At 44.2% G+C, this 23,804-nt stretch overlaps 1 protein-coding gene across 1 annotated transcript in view; it reads left to right on the top strand.

The window, feature by feature from the left end:
• Nucleotides 1–23,804, top strand: part of tshr (thyroid stimulating hormone receptor) — a 59,378-nt gene that overhangs the window by 23,748 nt on the left and 11,826 nt on the right. The window contains exons 2-3 of the mRNA XM_077219991.1: nucleotides 21,473–21,544; nucleotides 22,369–22,443. Of these exons, the coding sequence (XP_077076106.1) occupies nucleotides 21,473–21,544; nucleotides 22,369–22,443 (147 nt within the window). The remainder of the gene's footprint in view (nucleotides 1–21,472; nucleotides 21,545–22,368; nucleotides 22,444–23,804) is intronic.

The following is a 23,804-nucleotide window of genomic DNA, read 5'->3' on the forward strand; positions in this document are numbered from 1 at the left end:
AGTCACGCTGAGGCATTCCCCATAAGGGTCTCAGGACGCAGTGTCTCGTTCCCTGTTCTCAGAGAACAAGGGTTATAGACGTAACCCGAGACTGTTTACTCAATCGTTTTGGCTCTGTTCTCGAAGGAGAATTTTTTTTTCTCAAAACTATAAGTTCAGATCTCTGAACAGTTAGTTTCTTGTGCACATCAGATTTGAATTTCTTATTGATTTAAGAAATTGCATGTGTTTTGGCACATGTGTGCAAAAGAGTACAATTTTCTACAATTTGCACAATGAATAAATGCACATGGCTTTGTGATCAAAACTGGTGAGTTGATGCTCAGTGAAACTGTCAAACTCTTAACAACTTCTAAACAACATTCTTTCATCGTGTGAGCCATCACATGCAAATTTATCCATTCAGTGATCAAAATCGTTTAGACGTGATATATTCCATGATTATTTATTTATAATTGGCTAATTAAATAGTAATCACAATTCAATCAATCAATCAAGTGTGTGTGTGTGTGTGTGTGTGTGTGTTTGATGCGATACTGTAGTAGACGGTTGCATAATTATAATTTTTTTCCTGATATTATCAATCTTATAAGTGAAGAAGGTCATAAAGTCCTTTCAATACATAAAGGAAATGTATTCCTTTGGTTGAGTTCCCAACTGTCTTCCTTCTCCATGGCCACACATCATTACTAGTTTGGTTCAGCTGTGTTTAATTATCACCAGTGTGTTAGTCCGATATTGTTTGTGCCTTGTGTGACACGCTGTTCTGCTATCTTTATCATATTCGTATTCTTCTTAATTGGACTTTGGCATTACAACACAAAAACACTTTTTATTTTGGTGGCATTGGCCAACTTACTCATCCAATAACTAGGTTTTGAAGGATGAATAAAATATTTTGGATGAGTTACTAGTGTCATGTTTTGAGTTCGGTTCATGTTTGAGTTTCTCAGTTAGGGGCTGTTTACACAACACTGTTTTTCAACTAAAAACTAGTGGTGGGCATAGATTAATTTTTTTAATCTAGATTAATCTCACTGTAATCTTGGAATTAATCTAGATTAATCTAGATTAAAATGGCTCATTTGAATTCTGTCGAGGGCATTCAGAATATGTGTGCTACCCAAATAATGACTAAAAGTAGGCCTAAGTCTATGAGAACGGGTTTCTCAAGCCAGGTGGTGCATTAGACCAGGGACTCATCTCCTGTTTCCAAAATGCATCACAAACTGCTTGAGAAAGCTGTTCTACTATGATAATTGGTGATGAAAATAAATCAAGTTCAATCACATGTACTTGTGTTTACTATTGGATACATCTTTACATCTAACTGATAGAGCTGTGCTGACGGGCTTGCCTCGGTTGCACTCAAACATAGTAGTTTAACATTACATCAGTGCTTGGCCCGGCATCTACCGCATTAGCTAAGGGGTGCTTTGCGTTTAGGTGGTACTTTAGACTGTCAGCTGACTGTGTGGAACGCTTTTCAGAAAAGATAAGGTAACTTATTTTAGCACAATTCACAACCAGCGGTAATTCAGGAAAACAAAATCTCTGAATGCTCCACATGAAACTTTGGTCTTCCGACCTTTTTAACATCGTGTCGATTTATTTTGGTTAATATGTGTGAGGGAGAGAGAGCAAAACAGCGCTTAGTGTGGAGATTGTGAAGTCTTGTTTACACTTTCACCTTGCTCCGAAGTGAGAGACCGGCTCTCTCTCTCTCTCTCTCTCTCTCTCTCTCTCTCTCTCTCTCTCTCTCAGCCTCTCTCTCTCTCTCTCTCTCTCTCTCTCTCTCTCTCTGTCTCTCTCTCCCTCTTTCTGCTCGTTCTTTCAGTTAAACATGTGCCCTGTCACAAGCGCAGCAGTTCATCTACATTACTCACCAAATTTAATGCAGGAAAAAACCTGTTTATGCAAACAGGAAACAGAATAATTTGTCTCGTTTAGTAAAATAAAGCCAAGCTTTAGATCGTCTTTTCCACTCCATGTTTACCTCCTCTGCTCAAATCGCTTTGACATCAAGAATGATGCACAGATGCGTATAGGACGTCACACTATGGTGCCCGATAAAGGGCAAAAGGGAAAGTTGAGTTCGCGGTCTGTATATTATGGCTGGGACTCGGAGCAGGAGCATCAATAAGAGGAATTGTTAACGTCGAGGGCATACAATATCGATGGTTCGTAAAACTTCGAACCGGTTTTCGAGTGGAACCGGTTTTCAATTCCCATCCCTACCCCCTACAGTGCAATTCGGCTAGGTATACATCAGCACTAAAATATCAAGGTGAATGTCGTCATAGCTTGCGTAGTATAGACCCAGCTCAGCTCCCAACCCAACTTTGAGAATAGATTAACGGCGATATTTATTGTATCGCCCGATAAGAGTCTCACGTTAACGTAGCATGTTAACGCCGATAACGGCCCACCACTACTAAAAAGTCAAAACATTGTATGCGTTTTGGTCGTTCGTTTACATGACAACAGCGTTTTGGGTGCAAGTTTTTGAAAAACATCTCAGTGTAAACTCTGAAGACGATGACATCATGCACATGCGTATTACGTGTTCAGTCTATAGTGTTTCATTGCCATCGTTGTTTCTTTGTTTCATTGGAGGAGTAGACAACCTCTACCTCAAGGTTGCATGCTCCTAAGCAAAACTAATGTCTTCACGACATCCACAGACCACAGCGCCAGCGTTAATACTACTTCAGCTCAACGTCAAAGGACTCACCATCGCCAAGACCAACATACTTGAACAAATAGCCAACAAAAACAATATGACGGTGATTCTACTGCAGGAGACACATGCTGATAACAAGGACCTCCAGAAGGTCTCTGGGTATACCCTGGCTGGATACATTGCCAATAAACACCATGGCATGGCCACATTTGTCCGCAATGATATGGCCTGGTCAGCTATAGGAATATCCCCAGAAAGGGCTGAGGTAGAATGGATCTCAACAAAAGTGCAAGATACTACCATTGTTAATGTCTACAAGCCACCTACAACTGATTGCATCCTCGCTGCCAGATGTCCCAGCCCTACTGGCGACTTCAATAGCCATCATACAGAATTGGGCTATAGTAGCTCCAGCGCTGATGGTGACTTCCTGGTAGACTGGGCCTCTGCCGCTGAGGTAACACTCCTATATGATCCGAAGGAGGCACGCACTTTCTACTCTGCATGATGGAACAGCACCACCAATCCAGATCTGGTATTTGCAAAATGGCACAACAATCAACCACTTCCTGCCAGACATATCCTGGACATGTTCCCCCGGTCACCCCATCGACCGTCACTCACCACCATCCCAACAACGGTCCAACCAGTGCAAGGGAGGGATGCCAATAGGTGGAACTTCAGCAAAGCAAACTGGGCAGGTTTCACAACACTTGTTTCACTGCCAAAAAGAACATCCCTCGCGGTATACGCAAAGCCTATGTTCCCTGCTGGGATGATGAATGTGAGACATACTTTTCACCCATGCAAAAGCACAAGCTAGCGAGGATAGGGACAAAGCAGCAGAAGAACTACTCTGCATGCTAAACGAGAAACGGAGGCAACGATGGACAGAGACTGTGGAATCAATCGACTTCACACATTCCAGCCGCTGGGTGTGGCAGACCTTGAACAAGCTGATCGGAAAGTCAACAGCCCCTGTACAGTGCCCCATCTGTAACGGTAAAGACCACAGAAGCAAATATGCAAGTGAAGAGTGTTTATTCTCAGTTCACGGTCAGATGACACACATGAAACAATACTCAGACCACGGTCAGATGACACACTAGAAACAATGCTCAGTCCACGATCAGATGACACACAACAAGGTAGTGGTGACGCAGGGACGAGATGGTCAGGAGTCCGGTGAATGGTGAAGAAGTGAAGTGAAGATCCAGGTGAGGTGATGTAATCCACGGCCGGTGATAATCCAAGTGAACATGAACAAGACAAGAGCTGAAACGCCGACAGGAGGGACCAACACACACGAGGGACTTCATACAACGATCTGACAATGAGAGGAGAAAACGGTGAGCAATATATATGGGTCTGAATGAGCTGCAGCTGGTGAGTAGATGATGATCAGCTGGATCGCTGATCAGTGAATGAAGTGGTAACGCCCACTCATACACACCCACACAGCTAACAACAGAAACACGAGACAAGAAGGGGTCAATGAATATATAAACCGTGACAGTACCCCCTCTCCTAAGAACGCCTCCTGGCGTTCTCAGACTCCCTTACCTGTCGATTGTAATCATCAATAAGGGAATGATCCAGGATGTCTCTAGCAGGTACCCAACTTCTCTCCTCCGGACCGTAACCTTCCCAGTCCACCAAGTACTGGAATCCGCGTCCCCTCCGCCTTGAGTCCAGAATGCGGTTTACCGAATAAGTAGGTTCCCCTTCTACGAGTCGCGGCGGGGGAGGAACCGGGACTGGCGGATTAATACGAGAATAAAACACGGGCTTGATCTTGGATACATGGAAGGCGGAATGAATCCTCCTGTACACTGGAGGCAATTTGAGGCGGACTGCCACCGGACTTATGATCTTGGTGACAACAAACGGGCCAATGAATTTGGGAGCAAGTTTATTAGAAACGGAGTGGAGAGGAATGTTCTTAGTAGAAAGCCACTCTTTTTGACCCACGACGTATACGGGAGGCTTTGACCGGTGGCGATCGGCCTTGGCCTTGGTGCGTTCCCCCACCTGGAGTAGAGTCTCACGAGCTCTAGTCCAAGTGCGGTGACACCTCTGGATGAAGGTGTGAGCGGAGGGAACCGCGACCTCGGATTCCAGACTAGGAAAAATTGGTGGCTGGTATCCTATACTACACTCAAACGGCGATAGACCCGTGGGTGACACTGGTAACGTATTGTGGGTGTACTCCACCATGGACAGTTGCTGGCTCCAAGAGGAAGGATTCTTGGAAACCAAACATCGTAACACCCTTTCCAGATCTTGGTTGGCTCTCTCGGTTTGACCATTGCTCTGGGGATGAAACCCTGAGGACAGACTAACAGTCGCTCCCAGTAATCTACAAAACTCTTGCCAAAATTTGGACACAAACTGGGGTCCTCTGTCGGAAACCACGTCAGTCGGGAGGCCATGAATACGAAAGACGTGATCTACAACTATCAACGCTGTCTCCTTAGCTGAGGGTAATTTGGGTAAGGGGATAAAGTGAGTCGCCTTCGAGAATCGGTCCACCACGGTTAAAACCACTGTGTTACCCTGAGAGGGTGGGAGGGCGGTGATAAAATCTAGAGCGATATGGGACCAGGGTCTCGATGGGACAGGCAGCGGTTGAAGTAACCCATCTGGGGGTCGATTGGAAGTCTTACCCGTGGCACAAACCGAGCAAGCCAAAACAAAACTGTAAATGTCACGAGCCATACGTGGCCACCAGAATCGTTGCTTGACTAAAAAGCTAGTACGGTTGACTCCTGGATGACAAGCCACGTTGGAACAATGCCCCCACTGAATAACGTCAGACCTTAATTCCTCTGGCACAAACAAGTGATTCGGTGGGCAGCCGGGCGGAGGCATTACCCCTTCTAAGGCCGTCTTGACCTTCGATTCGACCTCCCATACGAGTGTGGAGATAAATAGATTCTCCGGTAAAATGCACTCGGGAGTAGACGGGCGTTCGGATCGATCAAAAATGCGTGACAAAGAATCGGGTTTGATGTTCTTGGAACCCGGGCGGTACGAGAGAGTAAAGTCAAAACGTCCGAAAAAAAGTGCCCACCGAGCCTGCCTAGAGTTCAATCTTTTAGTCGTTCTGATATATTCCAAATTCTTATGGTCGGTCCAGACGATAAAAGGTACCCCCGACCCCTCCAACCAGTGACGCCATTCCTCCAACGCTAACTTGACAGCCAACAACTCCCTGTTACCAATGTCATAATTGCGTTCGGCAGGGGATAAACGATGAGATAAAAACGCGCATGGATGCACTCTGTCGTCTGTGGGAGAATGCTGAGAAATCACCGCTCCTACCCCCACCTCTGACGCGTCGACCTCCACCACGAACTGACGTGATGGATCAGGGGTAATAAGGATAGGGGCCGAAACAAAGTCTCGGTCTTTCAGTTTGGCAAACGCTGTCTCAGCAGCATCTGACCACCTGAACGTAGTTCTGGGGGAGGTCAAGGCGGTCAGGGGCGAGGCTAGTTGGCTGAAATTGCGAATAAAACGTCTGTAAAAATTGGCGAATCCCAGAAACCTCTGTAGGGCCTTACGGGAATCTGGGCTTGGCCAATCTACCACAGCCTTAACCTTCTCGGGATCCATGCGAATACCCTCAGACGACACAATGTATCCTAGAAATGGAACAGACTGTGCATGAAAAACGCATTTCTCCGCCTTGACAAAAAGCCCATTCTCTAACAACCTCTGAAGCACTCGTCGGAGAGTGCCTGGAACGAGGCGCAGCATGGATCCTGGTTCTCCCACACCGCCGTTCCCCAGAGTGCCGCTCTCCCATTCAGTGACGTGAGCACGAATGCTACCTTGGATCTCTCGTGCAGGAAGGTGCGAGGCTGTAGGGCAAAGTGCATCGAACATCGTGTTAAGAAGGCACGACAATAACTAGGCTCACCATCGTAGGCCTGTGGAATGGGTAGGCGGGGTTCTGACTAAGAGGCTTCCACAGGTGGTATGAGAGGAACGGCCGGTGTGGGTGGCGCAATGGGAACACGTAGCTGTTGTATCTGCTGGGTGAGCTCGGACACCTGCGTCACCAGCACTTGAACGGCGCGTCCCGTCTCATTAATGTTCCTCTCCTGAGCGTCCATGCGCTGGATGCTGGAGTTTACAAACTCCTCCAATGGATTCGTGTCACTCGCTGCTTCCATAATGGGTCAGATCGTTCTGTAACGCTAAAGACCACAGAAGCAAAGATGCAAGTGAAGAGTGTTTATTCTCAGTTCACGGTCAGATGACACACAAGAAACAATACTCAGACCACGGTCAGATGACACACAAGAAACAATACTCAGTCCACGGTCAGATGACACACAACAAGGTACTGGTGACGCAGGGACGAGATGGTCAGGAGTCCGGTGAATGGTGAAGAAGTGAAGATCCAGGTGAGGTGATGTAATCCACGGCCGGTGATAATCCAAGTGAACATGAACAAGACAAGAGCTGAAACGCCGACAGGAGGGACCAACACACACGAGGGACTTCATACAACGATCTGACAATGAGAGGAGAAAACGGTGAGCAATATATATGGGTCTGAATGAGCTGCAGCTGGTGAGTAGATGATGATCAGCTGGATCGCTGATCAGTGAATGAAGTGGTAACGCCCACTCATACACACCCACACAGATAACAACAGAAACACGAGACAAGAAGGAGTCAATGAATATATAAACCGTGACACCATCAGCGCAAACTCCATCGTCTCCCTTCTGCTAAGTATTGGTCGCTTTCCAAATGGAGACAAGGACTTTGCCAGGACAAGATCGACGAGAGTCCATGAGCTGTTCAGGACCCCAGGATGTAATTCCAACCTATCCACTGATTTCACAACATCAGAAATCGAAAAGGCCATCAAACTCCTGAAGACCGGTAAGGCACCAGGTGTAGACTGCATCCAACCGGAGCTTGTTAAACACCAAGGCAAGAAGGCAACCGACTGGCTGCGCTTCTTCCTCTCCACATGTCTCCAACATTTAAAGCTGCCAAAGATCTGGCGGCGTGCCAAGGTGATCGCCCTGTTGAAACCAAACAAGCCATGCGACGACCCCAAGGTACCAGCCCATCTCACTGCTCTGTGTTCCATACAAGCTCCTCGAACGTCTTATCCTGACGTGTCTCAATCCAGTGGTCAACCCCCAACTGCCCAAAGAACTAGCTGGCTTTCTAAGCGGTAGGTTGACAACAGATCAGGTGACTCTCCTGTGCCAAGACAAGAGGATAGCTTCCAGACAAGACAGAAGGCCGGCACCATCTTCCTGGACCTCACAGCCGCAAACGATACTGTCTGGCTGCGCGGACTACACATGAACTTCTGGAAACCATCCCAGACAAGCGTGTTGTGAAGCTCATAATGGAGATGCTGAGTAACCGCAGCTTTCGCTACACACCAGCAATGGCCAAAGCAGTAGGGTGTGAAAGCTCAAGAACGGTGTCCCACAAGGCTCAGTGCTGGCACCTATGCTGTTCAACATCTGCATCCACGATCTACCTGTTACACAATCGAGGATGTACGGTTATGCAGAGTACCTGAAATGAGAAATTAATATTTCCATAAAGTAAAGTGCAGCCTGGTCTGGTCCATTTTCAATCAATGTCTGTCATCAGAGCCTTCGCCATAGTGTTTTCTGACAGTATTACTTGATGTAGACTGTTATATTGATAACATGGCTAAGCCTCTTTTTTAAACAAAAAAAGATGACACAAGGGCTTGTCAGTCTGATGGCACTGATATGTTAATTGACATTACATTATTACTTACTTTTGAGAGATGAGCCATGTAATTTGAGCAAGTTACAGGCTCTTGCTGGTAATTCATTTGTCTAGTGCAATTTGTTTCAAGAAATACACTGACTGGTTTGCAAATGTTAAGGATGATTCAAGATTTGTACCAAAATGACTGAGAAAAACTGTAATAGCTCAGAGGTGCAAACATATTTAGACAGAGCACAACACAGTGCTACAATTTTTGATAATGGAAGAACAACAAGGAAACAAACAGGGTCAGTAAGAAGTGGAGTAAATATGTATGTTTGAAGGGCATTGAGGCAAAACAGAGAAGAGGCCAAAAACAGACACATTTCCGATGAAATAAGGGCCACATTGTGGTCTAGCCGTGATCTGCCATGTTTCTACATTATAGTAGTGAAATTTGAAGCAAATAGGGTAAAAATTAGAGGAAGGTGATACACTTTGAAAGTGATACAATTCCTGCTGCCAGTTGGTGGCGCTATAACTTTGACTCACAATAGTAACATCGATGTGATTGGCCTCTTACAACGAACACACTGCTGAAGTTTCATCAAGATCAGTTAATGCATGTAGAAGTTATAACACACTTGTTTGAGATCTATATCTGTACTGAGTTTCATATTATTACATGCAAGCGTGTTTGATTTATGGACCAAGTTTTCGGACCCCGTTCAAGGGAGCACTGTTGAGCCCCCCCTGCCACGCCCGGGTACCAGCTTCAGCCCGACCCTGATGGCCGCGGGTTCTGACGTGTGTGCTAAGTTTCAAAAGTTTGCGAGCACGTTAAGATCCCCAAAAGTGCCCGATAGCCTGACAGAATAATAATAATAAAGAATCCTAAGGAAAACAATAGGGCCTTCGCCCTTTCAGCGCTTGGGCCCTAATAATCCTTACGGAAACAATAGGGCCTTCGCCCTCTCAGGGCTTGGGCCCTAACTAAATACAAAGCATTTGTTTATACCACTTTAATGCAGTCACATGACCAGTGAAGCAGTCATGTTGATCTCCTTTATCAATGCATTTTGGAAACAGGAGATGAGCCCCTGGTCTAATGCGCCACCTGGCTTGAGAAACCCGTTCTCAAAGACTTTGTCATTATTTGGGTAGCACACATATTCTGAATTCCTTCGGCAGAATTCAAATGAGCAATTTTAATCTAGATTAATCTAGATTAATTTCAAAATTACAGTGAGATTAATCTAGATTAAAAAAATGTATCTATCCCACCATTAATATATATATATGTGTGTGTGTGTATATATATATATATATATATATATAAATATAGCTGCGAGCAGCGATGAAGGGCCCGAGCCGTTGCCACTGCCACCCCGGTGCCTTTAAGGCACCAGGGTTGCGGTGCCACCGGCTTGGGCCCGTAATCGCTGCTCACAGCTATATTTTATTATTATTATTATTTTTCTGTCAACCTTTCGGCCACTTTTGGGGCTCTTAACTTGCTTGAAAACTCTTGAAACTTTGCACACTGGTCAGAACCCGTGGCAATCAGGGACAGGCTGAAGCTGGTATCCGGGCGTGGCAGGGGGGCTCGACAGAATGGAATTCGAACACTTGTCCATAAATCAAACACACTTGCATGTAATAATATGAAACTCGGTACACATATAGATCTCATTGGGCTGAAACACTTTCGTGCTCTAAGTTTTAAGCCAGCCCAACAGGAAATCGGCTATTTTGGTCTGAATGTGGATGTTTTGATATTTCAGACGCTCAGAGTTTTTAGCTACTCCTACTAAGTGGTTTATTTTATTCACACCAAACTTTTTCAACATGATGAAAATACATTAAAGATGATAAATTGTGAACGGATATTGAATATCTTAAACGGTTCTGCTATGGTGAGTGATTAAAGTAATGTCAAAAAAAGAATCAGGAAACATCTCATATCTTCTAAAAATGTAATTATACAACATTTATTTTTATATAGAATTATAAAAATATTAGAACTAAACCCATTTTATTCTGTTTTTTCAATTCAACAGGTATGAAAAAGTTAAAAACAGTAGTACAATTTGTACCATTCACAGTAAGCACCGCCCCACTGTGATGTTTCCAAGCACATTTTTGCGCATGTGAGTGAAGTACAAAGCCTATAATAAAGAATAGTTTAGCATCCAAATACATTGCAAATGTTGAAACATTTTGACTCTAATGAGAGAGTTACGTGAGCCCAACACCGCTTACTTTCACTTTCGTTTTAGATTATTTCGTTTAGGCTTGTTTCTAGTTATTTTTTTATTCTTTTTCTGTTCTGAATATCATTAAATTTAAAGGATTTGTTGTGGAATGTTTTGAGTGTATCATAAAATCGGAATAATTATCTCATTTTAGTGATTCCCTAGTAATTTTTTTCTTTTCTTTTTTCTCATTGTTCTAATCAGGTCAGGCAAGTAAAAGTCTCTGTGTCTTGTCCCTTAATTATTTTTTTTAATAAAAAAATTAATAAAAAAAAATTATATATATACACTATATTTATATAGTTATACTATTTTTAATAATTATATATATATATATATATATATATATATATATATATATGTATATATATATATATATATATATATGTGTGTGTACACACACTATATATATATAGTTATAAATATAGCTGCGAGAAGCGATGAGGGTCCCAAGCCGGTGGCACCGCCTCCCTGGTGCCTTACCCTAAAGGCAGGGGGGTGGCGTTGCCACCCGCTTGGGCTCGTCATCGCTGCTCGTAGCTATATTTTCTTTTTATTTCAGTGCTTTTTCACAGCAGGTGTTCGAATTATTGAAAGAATGTTTCAGAAAGGAGAACATCATACTAACCTTCAAATAACATTCTATTAACATTCAGGAAACTGGATATTTTTATGTTTTTATGTTTATGTTTTTATGTTCTTACAAATCAACGCTCCTGGAATATTTAATTTTGAATCAAAATTAAGTTGAAAGGACATTTGAGGAACATCATACCTTCTATAACACATTCCTCTAATTTTATCCTTTTAAATTTTTTTACGTTCCCAGAACCAACACTGAATATTTGGAGAACTTTCTTATAAAACTTCCCCCCCCCCCCCCCCCCCCTTTCTACAATACATGCTCCTATCTAGCTTAGTATGCAGAGACAGCTGTAAGTAAGCCATTCTTAGCTTTATTTCTAAATCTAAGTTTTCTAAAAAACAAAAAGTGTAAAAACTTTGGCTTTGTGTAATCGGCCAATGGCAGACTTAGAAGTGGTTTGCCTGAAATGACACACTTAACCTTAACTGTGGTAAAATCACACATAGCATCTCTCTCACTCCATAAGTTGCTTCATGGTAGGAAATTATTGCAGAGGTTTCTGCTTTGTCTGATTTTTTAAAAGCTTGACAATCACATTCACTGTTTAGGAGGACATTGGTGACCTCTTCTGTTCTTTTATAGTGCCTCATGCCATGATCTAATCCACACACTCCTCTGGTTTGTTTAGCCATCCAGGAACATTCCTCAATACCTTGTCTGTCCAGTCTCGATTACATGATCTATTTTTCCTCCATCTCGCCTTGTCAGGCACCATCACATGTAATTACCGCCATATCAGTGCGCCAATTGAGGCTGCCGCCCCAATTCGGAGCGCAACATTCCTTCCTCCTCAGAGTGCTCGCTTGACCAGAGGTGGACAGAAGAATAAAAGCCCAAAGTAGACCAGATGGGACCAGTATCTCCTGTTGGAAATTCAGAAATGTTATTGATACTGACACTATTGGATGATAACAGAACTTAATGAGATGGAACTGAGTTGGAAAAGGACACTATTGTCTTCTGTAGAGCTGCTTTATAGATTAAATTAATTTCATAATTGATTAACTTTCCGACATTAACAATGTTATTTCCCTTGTGGTGAAAATCAAGTTTTTAATGTTGTTTATATGTCTATTTGTTGTTTTTAATATGGTTTAAGATAGACAATGTGCAAATTCATAAGTCAACACCATTGCTGAGTATTTTCTTCTTAAAACTGCAGTGAACCATCAAAAACACGGTTTGAAATCACTGGTGTTTCTGACGCTACAAACTACCTTGTAACCAGTCACGTCAATGTGTGATCGTCAACGTGTGGATCTCTGAGCTGGTGTAAGTAAGTTGCGGGGCTAATTAGCATATTTATAGAATCCCCTATACTAAATGAGGCAAGGTGTAGAGTTACATTCAAGCTATTTTAAGGCATGAAGAAATTTTTTAAAGGGAAAAAATTATTGACTACAGGGGGACTTTAAACCAATCTTTTTAAAACGTTATATAAATAGATGTCACATAGATAGATACACACTTAATATTTACCATTAAAACAATATTATTGATCTGCCTAAATTGACACAATTATATCAGGATTGAACTGAGCTGGACGATGACATCACTGTTTTTTCAGGAGTGGCTGTATACAGTAGATAAATGAACTAAATTAATTACTTTTTACAACAAAGATGTAAAGGTGACTTGACTTGATATTGCAATCCACACAACAAAATGGGAGAAATAGCAGGGTTTAAAAGAGGACAAATTGTTGGTGCTATGTGGCATGTAACATGTATAGGACAAACCACATCCAACGGGAGTAACTGTCGATGCAAGAGGAATCTGTCTGAAAGGGATGTCCAGGTACTAACATGGATTGTATCTAAAAAAATTAAAACCACAGCTGCCCTCACTACAGAATTAAATGGGCACCTCAACGGACGTAAGTGTCATTGGTGCCAACAGTGCAAATCTTGGGCTTTGGACAATGTGAAACATGTATTGTTCTCTGATGAGCCCACCTTCACTGTCTTTCCCACATCCGTGTGAGTTACGTTGTGGAGAAGCCCCAACGAGACTTAACACCCGGACAGAGTGAAGTAGAGTGGTGGATCAGTGATGGTGTGGTCTGCAATATCATGGCATTCTCTACTGTGCTTGATGGCCGTGTCACTGCCAAGATCCACCGAACCATTCTGGACCATGTGCACCTAAAGGTTCAAACATTGTACCCTGAAGGGGGTGCCATGTATCAGCATTAAAATGCACAAATACACACAGCAAGACTTATTACAGAATGGTTTGATGAACAGGAATGGCTCAAAATACCTCTGGCTACTGTGAAGGACTTGTATCTGTCATTCCCATGATTAATTGATGCTGTATTATCAGCAAAAGGAGGCCCTACACCCTACTAATAAATTATTTCAGTTTCATCGTCCAATGCCTGTATGTTTGATTAATTTGAATAACCCGTTCTTAATAGTCATTAGTTAGAGAATCTGACTGCCTTGGTTGATGTATGTATTTTATTCATAGGTTGAAGGTTTCAAGGAGGCATTCTTTTGGGAGTCAGAATGTTTGTTTCATGCTGTAGATTTAGTATTGTTGTGGGTCACAACAAGATAAAAATGTTGGTGTTACAGGATACATTGATACGGTATTACATAAGAATGCACATTCGGTAGCCGCAAATAAATCCGAATGTCATGAAAATCAGTTTTTCTTCAACCAATCAATCCTTTATATAACAGTTTCATCAATTGTGTCGGTTTACTTCTCTTCAAACCACCTCATTTTCTTAGTTTGCTTTAAAGGTTTTGCTCCTTGAGAGGCAAATTCCGCCTGCTTGAGTGCTTTTCTTAAAGCCTAGGATTGGCACACATATGTTCACTGTAATGTGGTGCAATTATTTGGATTGAGGTTGAGGTGTGCCGGCCAGGAGTGCGGTGTAAAGTAACCGTCTGTTCACTGTCATAGAATTTGTTTATTTTGTCAGAGTGGTATTTTCTCCTTTTTCCTTTATCTACCTGTTCCAGTTATGGACTGTGAATTAGCCCATTGTTTAAACACCCATGAGTGCCCATTTTTGACAAGGGAACATCATACCATATAGTAGCTTCTTTATATACTTTTATAAACAACAATAACTTGACAACATGATTAATTATGTTTTCTATGACATTTAAAGTTGTAGCTGTAGTTTGCATAAACAAGCTAGAGGCAGCATTTTCCTGTCTATAGCAAAAACAGGTGAGATATTTGCTTGATTTGGATACAGTTAAATCCACACGATTTTGTTTTAACTTACCACTTCAAAGACCTGCTCCATTTACTCAAGGAGAAAACAGGCAGTAACCAGAATCACAATTCAATTGCCTCAAGACCTCTGTGAAGCTCTATTCAAACTCAGTTTTCTCCCCCAGAATCTCCGAGTCTAGTTATACCTGCATTTACAAAAAAATATATTCCCACCGGCCTTTAGGTGCATTTAAGTCATGTTTTAATTACCTAATTACTTAATTTACTTAAAAAATTTTAAAATTACTTTAAATTACTTAATTTATTTAAAAAGCTTTTACGTCCTCGTAGAGCTCGTAATTACATCTTGTAAGATGGGGGAATTTTCTGAGAGCTCCTACATGTAGACCTACCACGTGACGTGACCGCTGTGCCACTTGAACACTGCAGGTTCATTTAGTTGTTAATAGTGTTACCACCCAAACACATAATTCCCAGTCTGAGGATGTAAACAGCTCAGAATAGAACGTCTCCTGTTGTCGTCTTGAGACTACGGTAGTTACAACATGTCATGAGTGCAACATTGGGCTATTATACTTTTATTCTTAACCAGGAATGCCTTCAGGCTTTGCCAAACTTGATTCTAACATGTATTCTAACAGATTCTAATATATAACCTATTCCTACTTTGTGACCTATACACAGTACCGCTGCTAGCCATTTTGGTGCCCTAAGCATAATTCCTTTATGATGTACATCCCATTGTGTTATTTCATGGTTTTGATGAATTTACAGGGTCAAGTCTGATGTCACTTGTCATTGTTTCCACTTCCAAGCCATCAGATGCCAAAAGCAAACAGAATAATACAGTGCTAATATACACTTACGGTGTCACAGACTTTTTTTTGGAGCATGGGTATGTGCACACATTGAGCATGGGTATTGCACACAACAAACTGTTTCCACCATTACACATACACACAAACTAAAATATACCAACCTGATTTTTGTGTTTTAACATCCCATCAGTTGTCTTAAGTTGTTAAATGTGATTAAATGTTTAATGTTCAGTGACACATGCCGATCAAATATCATTACACAGAAAAGAACACCAAAAAACACTATATACAATAAGGGTTTATTTAATTTCATTCAGTTACCAAGTTAATTCCATGCATTTCAAACAACTACACATACCTTCTGGTGCACCCCTCACTTACCAAACCAGTACACAAGGAAAGTAGCCACATTTAAACTAGCATGTGCTCATGGAAGATTACTCCATCTGGTTCTGACCTCATGGGGGAAGGAGGGAACCGAGTATGTAAGTTCCCTTTCGAGAGGTCTCTCCTATTGCGTAAGTAGCTTACGCTATGGGAAAACTCCTTTTCTCGAGAATATTGAAGTCTTTATGTAAAACGCATTGCAGCTGCACAGCAGACAGCAATGAGCGAAGGAGCTCGGTCATTGGCTGTGCTGCGGCAACTTGCTCGAACCAATGACGGGGCGACTCTGAAAGCGCGACCAATGAGCGCGCCTCGCGCCCGCGCGCGTCAGAGCCCGCCAAGATGGGCGTGGCCAAGAGCTATATGTTGGGCGCCCCGTCATGAGAGTTCTTTAGATTTAATCTCCTTCAGCGAACACCTTCTTTGCTGAATCCTCCGGATTATTGAAAGCCTTCGCCGCCGTGGAAAAGCATACCAGTGGGATTGCTACGAGGACGTCGGCATCTTCAGCCGCCTTCGAATGCCATCCTACTGAGCCATCCGGCGCGCTACACGCTACACGCAAGTATTTACATCCGTCCGCCCCGCGACATTTGTAAAAGAGCACATTTCTGAGGCGTTGTTTCAAATGCCTTCCTGCGCGTCGTGCAGAGACCTTCTTCCGGACGGGGATCGTCACATTATCTGCTCTCGCTGCCTGGGCCGGGACCACGCAGAAGCTGCTTTGACCAAGGGCGGATGCCCGGAATGTGACGACCTGGGTCTCTCCGCACTGCGGGCTCGCTTCGCCACTTTCGCCGCGAGCGAGCCCATCGGCGACACCCCTCTGTTTGAGCCGCGTGTTAAGAAAAAGCGCCGCTCACAGAGGCTTCCTGAACCTGAGCTTAGTGACGTCACGCCAAGCCAGTCTCCGCGTGCTTCACCGCCGCTCTTGTCTTCCCCACCGCCGCCCCTCGAGGAGGCCATGGCCAATCATCTCTGCCCGCCCTCCACCACCGGATGGAAAGCCAAGGCTGCCCACCCCTCGAAGCCCTGCCGCACTACTTAGGCTCTCGCTGGTCGCGCCTACGCCGCCGCCGGCCAAGCTGCGTCAGCGCTTCACTCAATGGTGGTACTTCAAGTGTTCCAAGCCAAGCTTCTCCGCTCCCTGGACGAGTCTGGCCCCGAACCCGGAGCCTTCAAGGACCTACGCAGCGCGACTGACATAGCCCTGCGAGCCACGAAGGCCATCGCCCAGTCTATTGGCCGCACCATGGCTAATTTGACTGTTCTCGAGCGCCATTTGTGGCTGACTCTGACGGAGATGAAGGACGCGGATAAGGCCCCGTTTCTCGACGTGCCTATCTCCACCAGCGGGCTGTTTGGACCGGCAGTTAAAGGTTTTGCCGAATGCTTCACTGAGGCCCAGAACGCTTCACAAGCTATGCGCCATTTCCTGTCTAAACGCTCCAGCTCATCTTAGAGCAGACAGAGGCCGCCACAGCCGCAGCGGGCTAGAGCAGCCCCCACCGCCTCTCAGCCCGCGCCTCAGACTGACGCTCGAAGCCGCTCGCCCTCCCACAACCGCAAACCGCCTCCTGAGCGACGGGGTCCTCGGCCCAAGATTGTGCTGAACCCTGAGCCTCGAAAGCCTTCCTAGCCACAGGAATGAGAAGAGAGAGTGCGTGTCTCCCAAAAACCGGACCACTCTCTCTGCAAAATCTTAAACATTACCCAGTCCCCGTACAGGCGGCTGGAAATGTCTATACAGCAGTCAATGGGCCAGTCACAGAGCTCGCTCACCTGCAAACAAACGCCGTTTTTACGGCGACACACAGAAAACACAAAAAGAGTCTTTTTCTGCCTTTGTCACTAAGGGTTCACATGTCCACAAAATGTGCATTCCCAGATACTGTCAAAACAGTGCCAAATTCATTCCCAGCTCAGGCTGCACGCCCCATGAATGTAGATCACGTGCCTACGGTCATGTACGCACCACTACACACAAGCACTGTTCACACAGTTATGAATTCATCCCCAGTAAAAGCGGGAAACATTATAAAAGTGACGCGTGTGCCTACCACTGTCTATGCACCCCCACTTATAAACAGTGTCCCTACAGTGTCAAACACAACCCCAGCTCAGGCTGCGAGTCTTACAGACATAGCGCGCGCTGTTGTAATCACACACGCGCCCATTCACTCAGCTGCTCAGCGCACGCCCGCGCCTCTGAGAGCTACGAGCTCAGGCGATTCGCTGGCCGGGTCCCTACGTCACAGCGGCCCGCCCCTAGCCTATATTCAGCCCATATCTGTACACGCAGCGGCATGTCAAAAACATTCCAGATATGCCGAAATGGGTGTTGAATATAATAATAAGGGCACTGTGGAAACTGTTTCCTCCTCTATGAGCGGGGCAGGTTTTTACAGCCGCTATTTTCTCGTCCCGAAAAAGGATGGCGGTCTCCGCCCCATCCTAGATCTCAGACACCTGAACAAAGCACTAATGATTCGCTCGTTCAGAATGTTAACAACCAAACAGATCCTCGCGCAAGTACGCCCAGGAGATTGTTTCTCTCAGTGGTTCTGAAAGATGCTTACTTTCACATTCCAATAGCGCCTCATCACAGGCCTTTTCTGAGATTCGCTTTCGAGGGACAGTCTTACCAGTACACAGTACTTCCGTTCGGCCTGTCCCATGCTCCCCGTACATTCACGAAATGTATGGATGCAGCACTTTCCCCCTTGAGACGAAGGGGAGTGCGAATACTGAATTATCTCGACGATTGGCTTGTCCTAGCATAAGCAGAGAGTCAGTTAATAACACACAGATCTTGGATTATCAGCCATCTAGAATGCCTGGGTCTAAGAATCAATTTTGCAAAAAGTATACTATCTCCCAGCCAGAAGATTTCTTTCCTGGGAATAGTTCTAGACTCGATGCAAATGACAGCTCGTCTCTCATCAGAGCACGCGCTCACCATCCGGCGCCTTGCAACATCATTCAGGGCGGGCGCGCACGCCCCCGTCAAGCGGTTTCAGAGGATGCTGGGTCTCATGGCCTCAGCATCGGCCGTACTCCAACTAGGATTGTTGCATATGCGTCCTCTCCAACGCTGGCTCATGAGCCGCGTCCCTGCTCACGCGTTGCGTTCGGGCCACCTTTGAATCAGAGCGAACCACGGCTGTATAAAAGCCCTGACGCACTGGAAAGCCGCCGACCGGTACCAGTCAGGCGTGAGTCTGGGTGTGAACACAAGGAGAAAGATGATCACAACAGATGCCTCCAAAATAGGTTGGGGGGCCCTTTACGAGGGCAGGCCTGTCTCCGGCTTTTGGTCAAACCCGGAGAAGCGCCTACACATAAACTGTCTGGAGATGAAAGCGGTCGCTTTGGCTCTCAGAGCCCTGCTTCCACATCTAAAAAACGAAAACGTCCTGGTCCGAACGGACAACATGACGGTAGTGTCGTACATAAATCGCCAGGGTGGACTCAGGTCGAGCTCCATGCATTCAATGGCCAGGAGACTCATCTTATGGTCCCAGCACAACTTGCGCTCGCTGAGAGCAGCGCATGTGCAAGGCTCGCTGAACCAAGGGGCAGACATGCCCTTGACGCCCTTAAAGGGCCCCCGTTCGAACCACTCCGAACCGTGCACCTTAAGCAGCTCTCGCTCAAAACTGCGCTCTTGCTGGCACTCGCCTCAGTCAAGAGAGTGGGCGATCTGCACGCGCTTTCGGCAAGCGCTGCCTGCTTGGAATTCGGACCTAACGACTGCAGGGTCGTCCTTAGGCCAAAACATGGGTATATTCCTAAAGTGCTCACCACTCCCTTCAGACCACAGGTTATCTCCCTAACTGCGCTATCGTCTCCAGCAGACGAACACGACGCTAACCTACTCTGCCCCGTTAGGGCTCTCAGAGTGTATTTGGAGCGTTCTGCCCTATTCAGACAGACAGAACAACTGTTTGTATGCTTTGGCGGCCATACGAAGGGTTCCGCCGTTTCAAGCAGAGAATATCTCACTGGATAGTTGAGGCTATAGCTCTGGCTTATGAAGCCAAGGGACTTCAATGCCCCTGGGGAGTCAAAGCACACTCCACCACTCCACTGGTGGTGTGTGGCTTCTTCCTGGGCGTGGTCGAGCGGGATACCGATCGAGGATATTTGTGTGGCGGCAGGCTGGGCCTAACCGTCCACATTTATCAGGTTTTACAACCTACAGGTCCCGACATTGCATTCCAATGTACTATCAGCATAATGCTAGTAGAACTATGAGTTCGTATCTAGATTATGTATGTGCTTGTGTCACACTGAGCGCCTTCTAGCCGCTCTTTACTTTTTTCCCCACATATAAAGCTCGCCTCTGCCGGCTAGTTGGATGATAACTTTGCTTTTTAGCTCAGGCACCTGCCTGTGGCTATCATAGGCCAAAGTTCAGCATGCACGGCGTTTTGCATGGTGTTCCCATAGCGTAAGCTACTTACGCAATACGAGAGACCTCTCGAAAGGGAACGACTCGGTTACTAACGTAATCTCGGTTCCCTGAGAGGAGGGAACGAGTATTGCGTAAGATGCCGTGCTTGTGCTTGGTTAGTTCGCTTCAGTCGTTTTAACCTAAAGAACTCTCATGACGGGGCGGCCAATAAATAGCTCTTGGCCATGCCCATCTTGGTGGGCTCTGACGCGCGCGGGCGCGAGGCGCGCTCATTGGTCGCGCATTCAGAGTCGCCCCGTCATTGGTTCAAGCAAGTTGCCGCAGCACAGCCAATGACCGAGCTCCTACGCTCATTGCTGTCTGCTGTGCAGCTGCAATGCGTTTTACATAAAGACTTCAATATTCTCGAGAAAAGGAGTTTTCCCATAGCGTAAGCTACTTACGCAATACTCGTTCCCTCCTCTCAGGGAACCGAGGTTACGTTAGTAACCGAGTCGTTTTCTTCTTATATGTTTTGTCTTTATTGTTTTGAGCCCTTTAAATTGTAGTAGATATAAATTATGTATGATTTAGAGTTGAAATGTCATGACAGTTTGTTTGTTTATGTCTTGTCACCTGTTTGTAACTTATAGGTTTCTCCCTAAAATTGTATTTTCCTAAAATAGGAGGACTTAAGGCCTATAAAAGAGGTAGCCATTTTAGGGGAGAAGATTAGTATGGAGAGGTTGAATGTCATTTGTATTTGTGGGCCTGTATATTGGCATAGCCAATTTATATTTGTGTATTGTAAACTATTTTAATTTATTTTCTTTTGGCATTATAATTTTTGATAATCTGTTTTTTTCTATTACTTATCACTTTTTGAAATTAAAACCACTCTGGACTGTGCTTTTTCTGCCCTTTGACACATCATTTACGCCTCTGGCTGCTGGTACATCCTAACATATGGTGTGCTGTAATACTAGTAAAATATCATGTTCCCAACCTTTATCTTCATACTAAAAACTCTGTTGACCAGACAGGGATTCATCTTTTCTTAATCGGTGATGTTTTCTAAATATTGGTGTTTGTGATACTGTGAACCCATAGACTGTAGTGTACACCATCTGTTTTAATAGCTTATCTTAAATGTGTGCTTAAAATAATGGGGCTCATAAACAGCTTTATTCTCATTTAACACAGAGTGGAGACTTGGTAATGTGGAAAATGGTAATAAACAATGAGTTTGACTATGTTTGTTTTTAATGATGGTCTTTGAAATTGCATTTGCAACATTTTTTATATGTTAATGTAAGTTAATAATTATCAGACAAATCTAGCCTATATGTATTATCTTTTCATTTCTAGAAGTCTCTACGAGACAAGCCTGACGACAGTTCCCCAAGATGCTTTTGAAAATATGGTCAATATTTCAAGAATGTAAGTACTTTTTTAGAGACAAAGCCTTTTGATATTAGAGAATTTATTAAAAATTATTTCACTAAAATCTTTTATTTTGTTATTTGTTATTTAATTGATCTTTTAGAATGAATCAAACCTTATGGTTCCTAAACATTTCCATTATCTGCAAAGTTAAATGTTATATATTTCTAAAGCTTGAATACTATGGCATAAATGCATTTTCAATTTTCTTAAAAATTATCCTGAAAATGTTACAGATGTGGCTTAGTGCGCTGTGGAGTACAGTATGTGTTGGGTGACCCAAGGTGTTGATTATTGAAAACAAATTGGTGTCTTCCAAATAGAAATCAGGGGTTCAAGAGTGACTGCTATTCTGTACATACACAGAACAATAATTTAAAGGATTGTCATTCTGAAAACTCTGCAGAGTGTAAGTGACCACTGAGAGCTAGCATCAAGATGAGATGCTGCAACAGAAATTATGGGTTTGGTGGCAAGGTAGACTGAAATATTATCATTGGCACTTGATTCTTGCTCATTACTTTTACCTTAATTGTCTACATAGGCATCAGCAAATGCTCCTGTATTAGGGTTATGTTGAGTTGAGTCTTGAGGAATATAAGTAGGAATCATTTTTGGGGGGTAAGAGGATTAAAATTATAGGGAAAGTAAAGAAGGGTTTCTTTAAAGGGTGTTTTTTTTTCCTTGTAAAACTTGGGCTGAACTCATCATTAAGATTTAAAGCAGTTCAATGCTCTCTCCTGAGTGGCTGCAACTTGTAATTACCTTGTATTATTATAAAACTCTGGATTTTACCAGCATTTTCTCCCTTCTTTCCTCAGCTATCTGTCTGTGGATGTCTCTCTGAGCAGGTTAGAAAGGCATTCCTTCTACAACCTGAGAAAGCTTACTCATATGTAAGTCAAAGTATCCAGAAGTCCATACATAAATTCCCGTTAACCACACTCAAATAAATCATATATCAGTGTCACTGGTTATAAATCCTCTTTCACTGAATTTACTTTAGTAATAGTTACAAGTTTCCTTGTGAGGCTGAGCTAAAGTGGTAGCTTTGTTTTTTTATTTCCATAAAATTATGGAAAACTTTGAAAATATATTTGGTTCCCTATCGATACGGTTCACTCATATTGCATTGCTAGACGCTTTGTGAAAACAAATCTTTCTCTGAATACTGAAGCTTATTGAATCACGCAGTGAAACTGCACGAGCCTATGGCACTACCTCCCAGGAGCCAGGTGGTGTTAAGGGCCTGGCTTGAACTTGTTGCTCAGTTTGGAGTGGTCTGCCCTGAAATGCCGGCTCTCATCTGCTCGATGAATGATTACCTGCAGCTGGGACATCATCAGTGAGCCCCCCGCAAGGAATCTACCACATTTGTTCATGGTGAACTTATCTGTGTGACACGGCCCCTACTCGGGTGCGCTCACGATTGATTTTCCTGCATCCGGGGCACCGTCAGTGAGCCCCCCGAGAGGAATCTACACCATTCTTTCATGCGCTCACTCTTCTACTTGCCCGCCTTCACCATTGTTGACGCCACCAAAAGGTTTTTCATTATAGCTGTAAAAATTGAAACCAAACGAGTTGGTCTTCCAACCCTGTGTTGATTTCCAGGCGGTGGGGACTGTGTCTTCGTTTCACAGTCCCCACCGACTGCACGTTACACTGACAGTTCATGTGCCCATGCAACCCACCGTTGCTACAGCAGGCGGAATAAAAATCAAACACCTTCAGAATAAGAGTGTCAGCCCCCTGCCTTAGTGCAGCAATCAAAACGCTTCAACCCCTCGCCGCCTGGGCTCAGGCTTGGGAAGCCATCCACAGTGGGTTGAGCTGGATACTGAACACAATTAAACGAGGCTACTCACTTCAATTCGCTCGCTGACCCCTTTGCTTCAAGGGCACGGTCCAAACGTGGAACGGAGTAACATAAGGCAGATCCTCCTGTCCACAGTGAAGAGCATACTGGCAAAAGGAGCTGTACAAACAGTTCCTCCAGCTCGGAGCAAGTCGGGGTTCTACCTCATCATTCCAAGAAGGATGGTGGCCTCAGGCCCATCCTCGATCTAAGACATATAAACCGCACCTTGATGAAATGGCTGTACAAGATGCTAATTTTGAAACAAATCCTCTAACAGGTTTGCTCAGGGGATTGGTTTTTGTCAGTGGATCTGAAAAATGCCTACTTTCGTATCCAGATAGCCCCCCATCACATACCGTTTTTGAGATTTGCGTTCAAGGGGGTGGCTTACTATAG

Source organism: Siphateles boraxobius, unplaced genomic scaffold (assembly GCF_051911475.1).
Source record: "Siphateles boraxobius isolate OS27281-9 unplaced genomic scaffold, OSU_SipBor_1 8, whole genome shotgun sequence".
Lineage (NCBI taxonomy): Eukaryota > Metazoa > Chordata > Actinopteri > Cypriniformes > Leuciscidae > Siphateles > Siphateles boraxobius.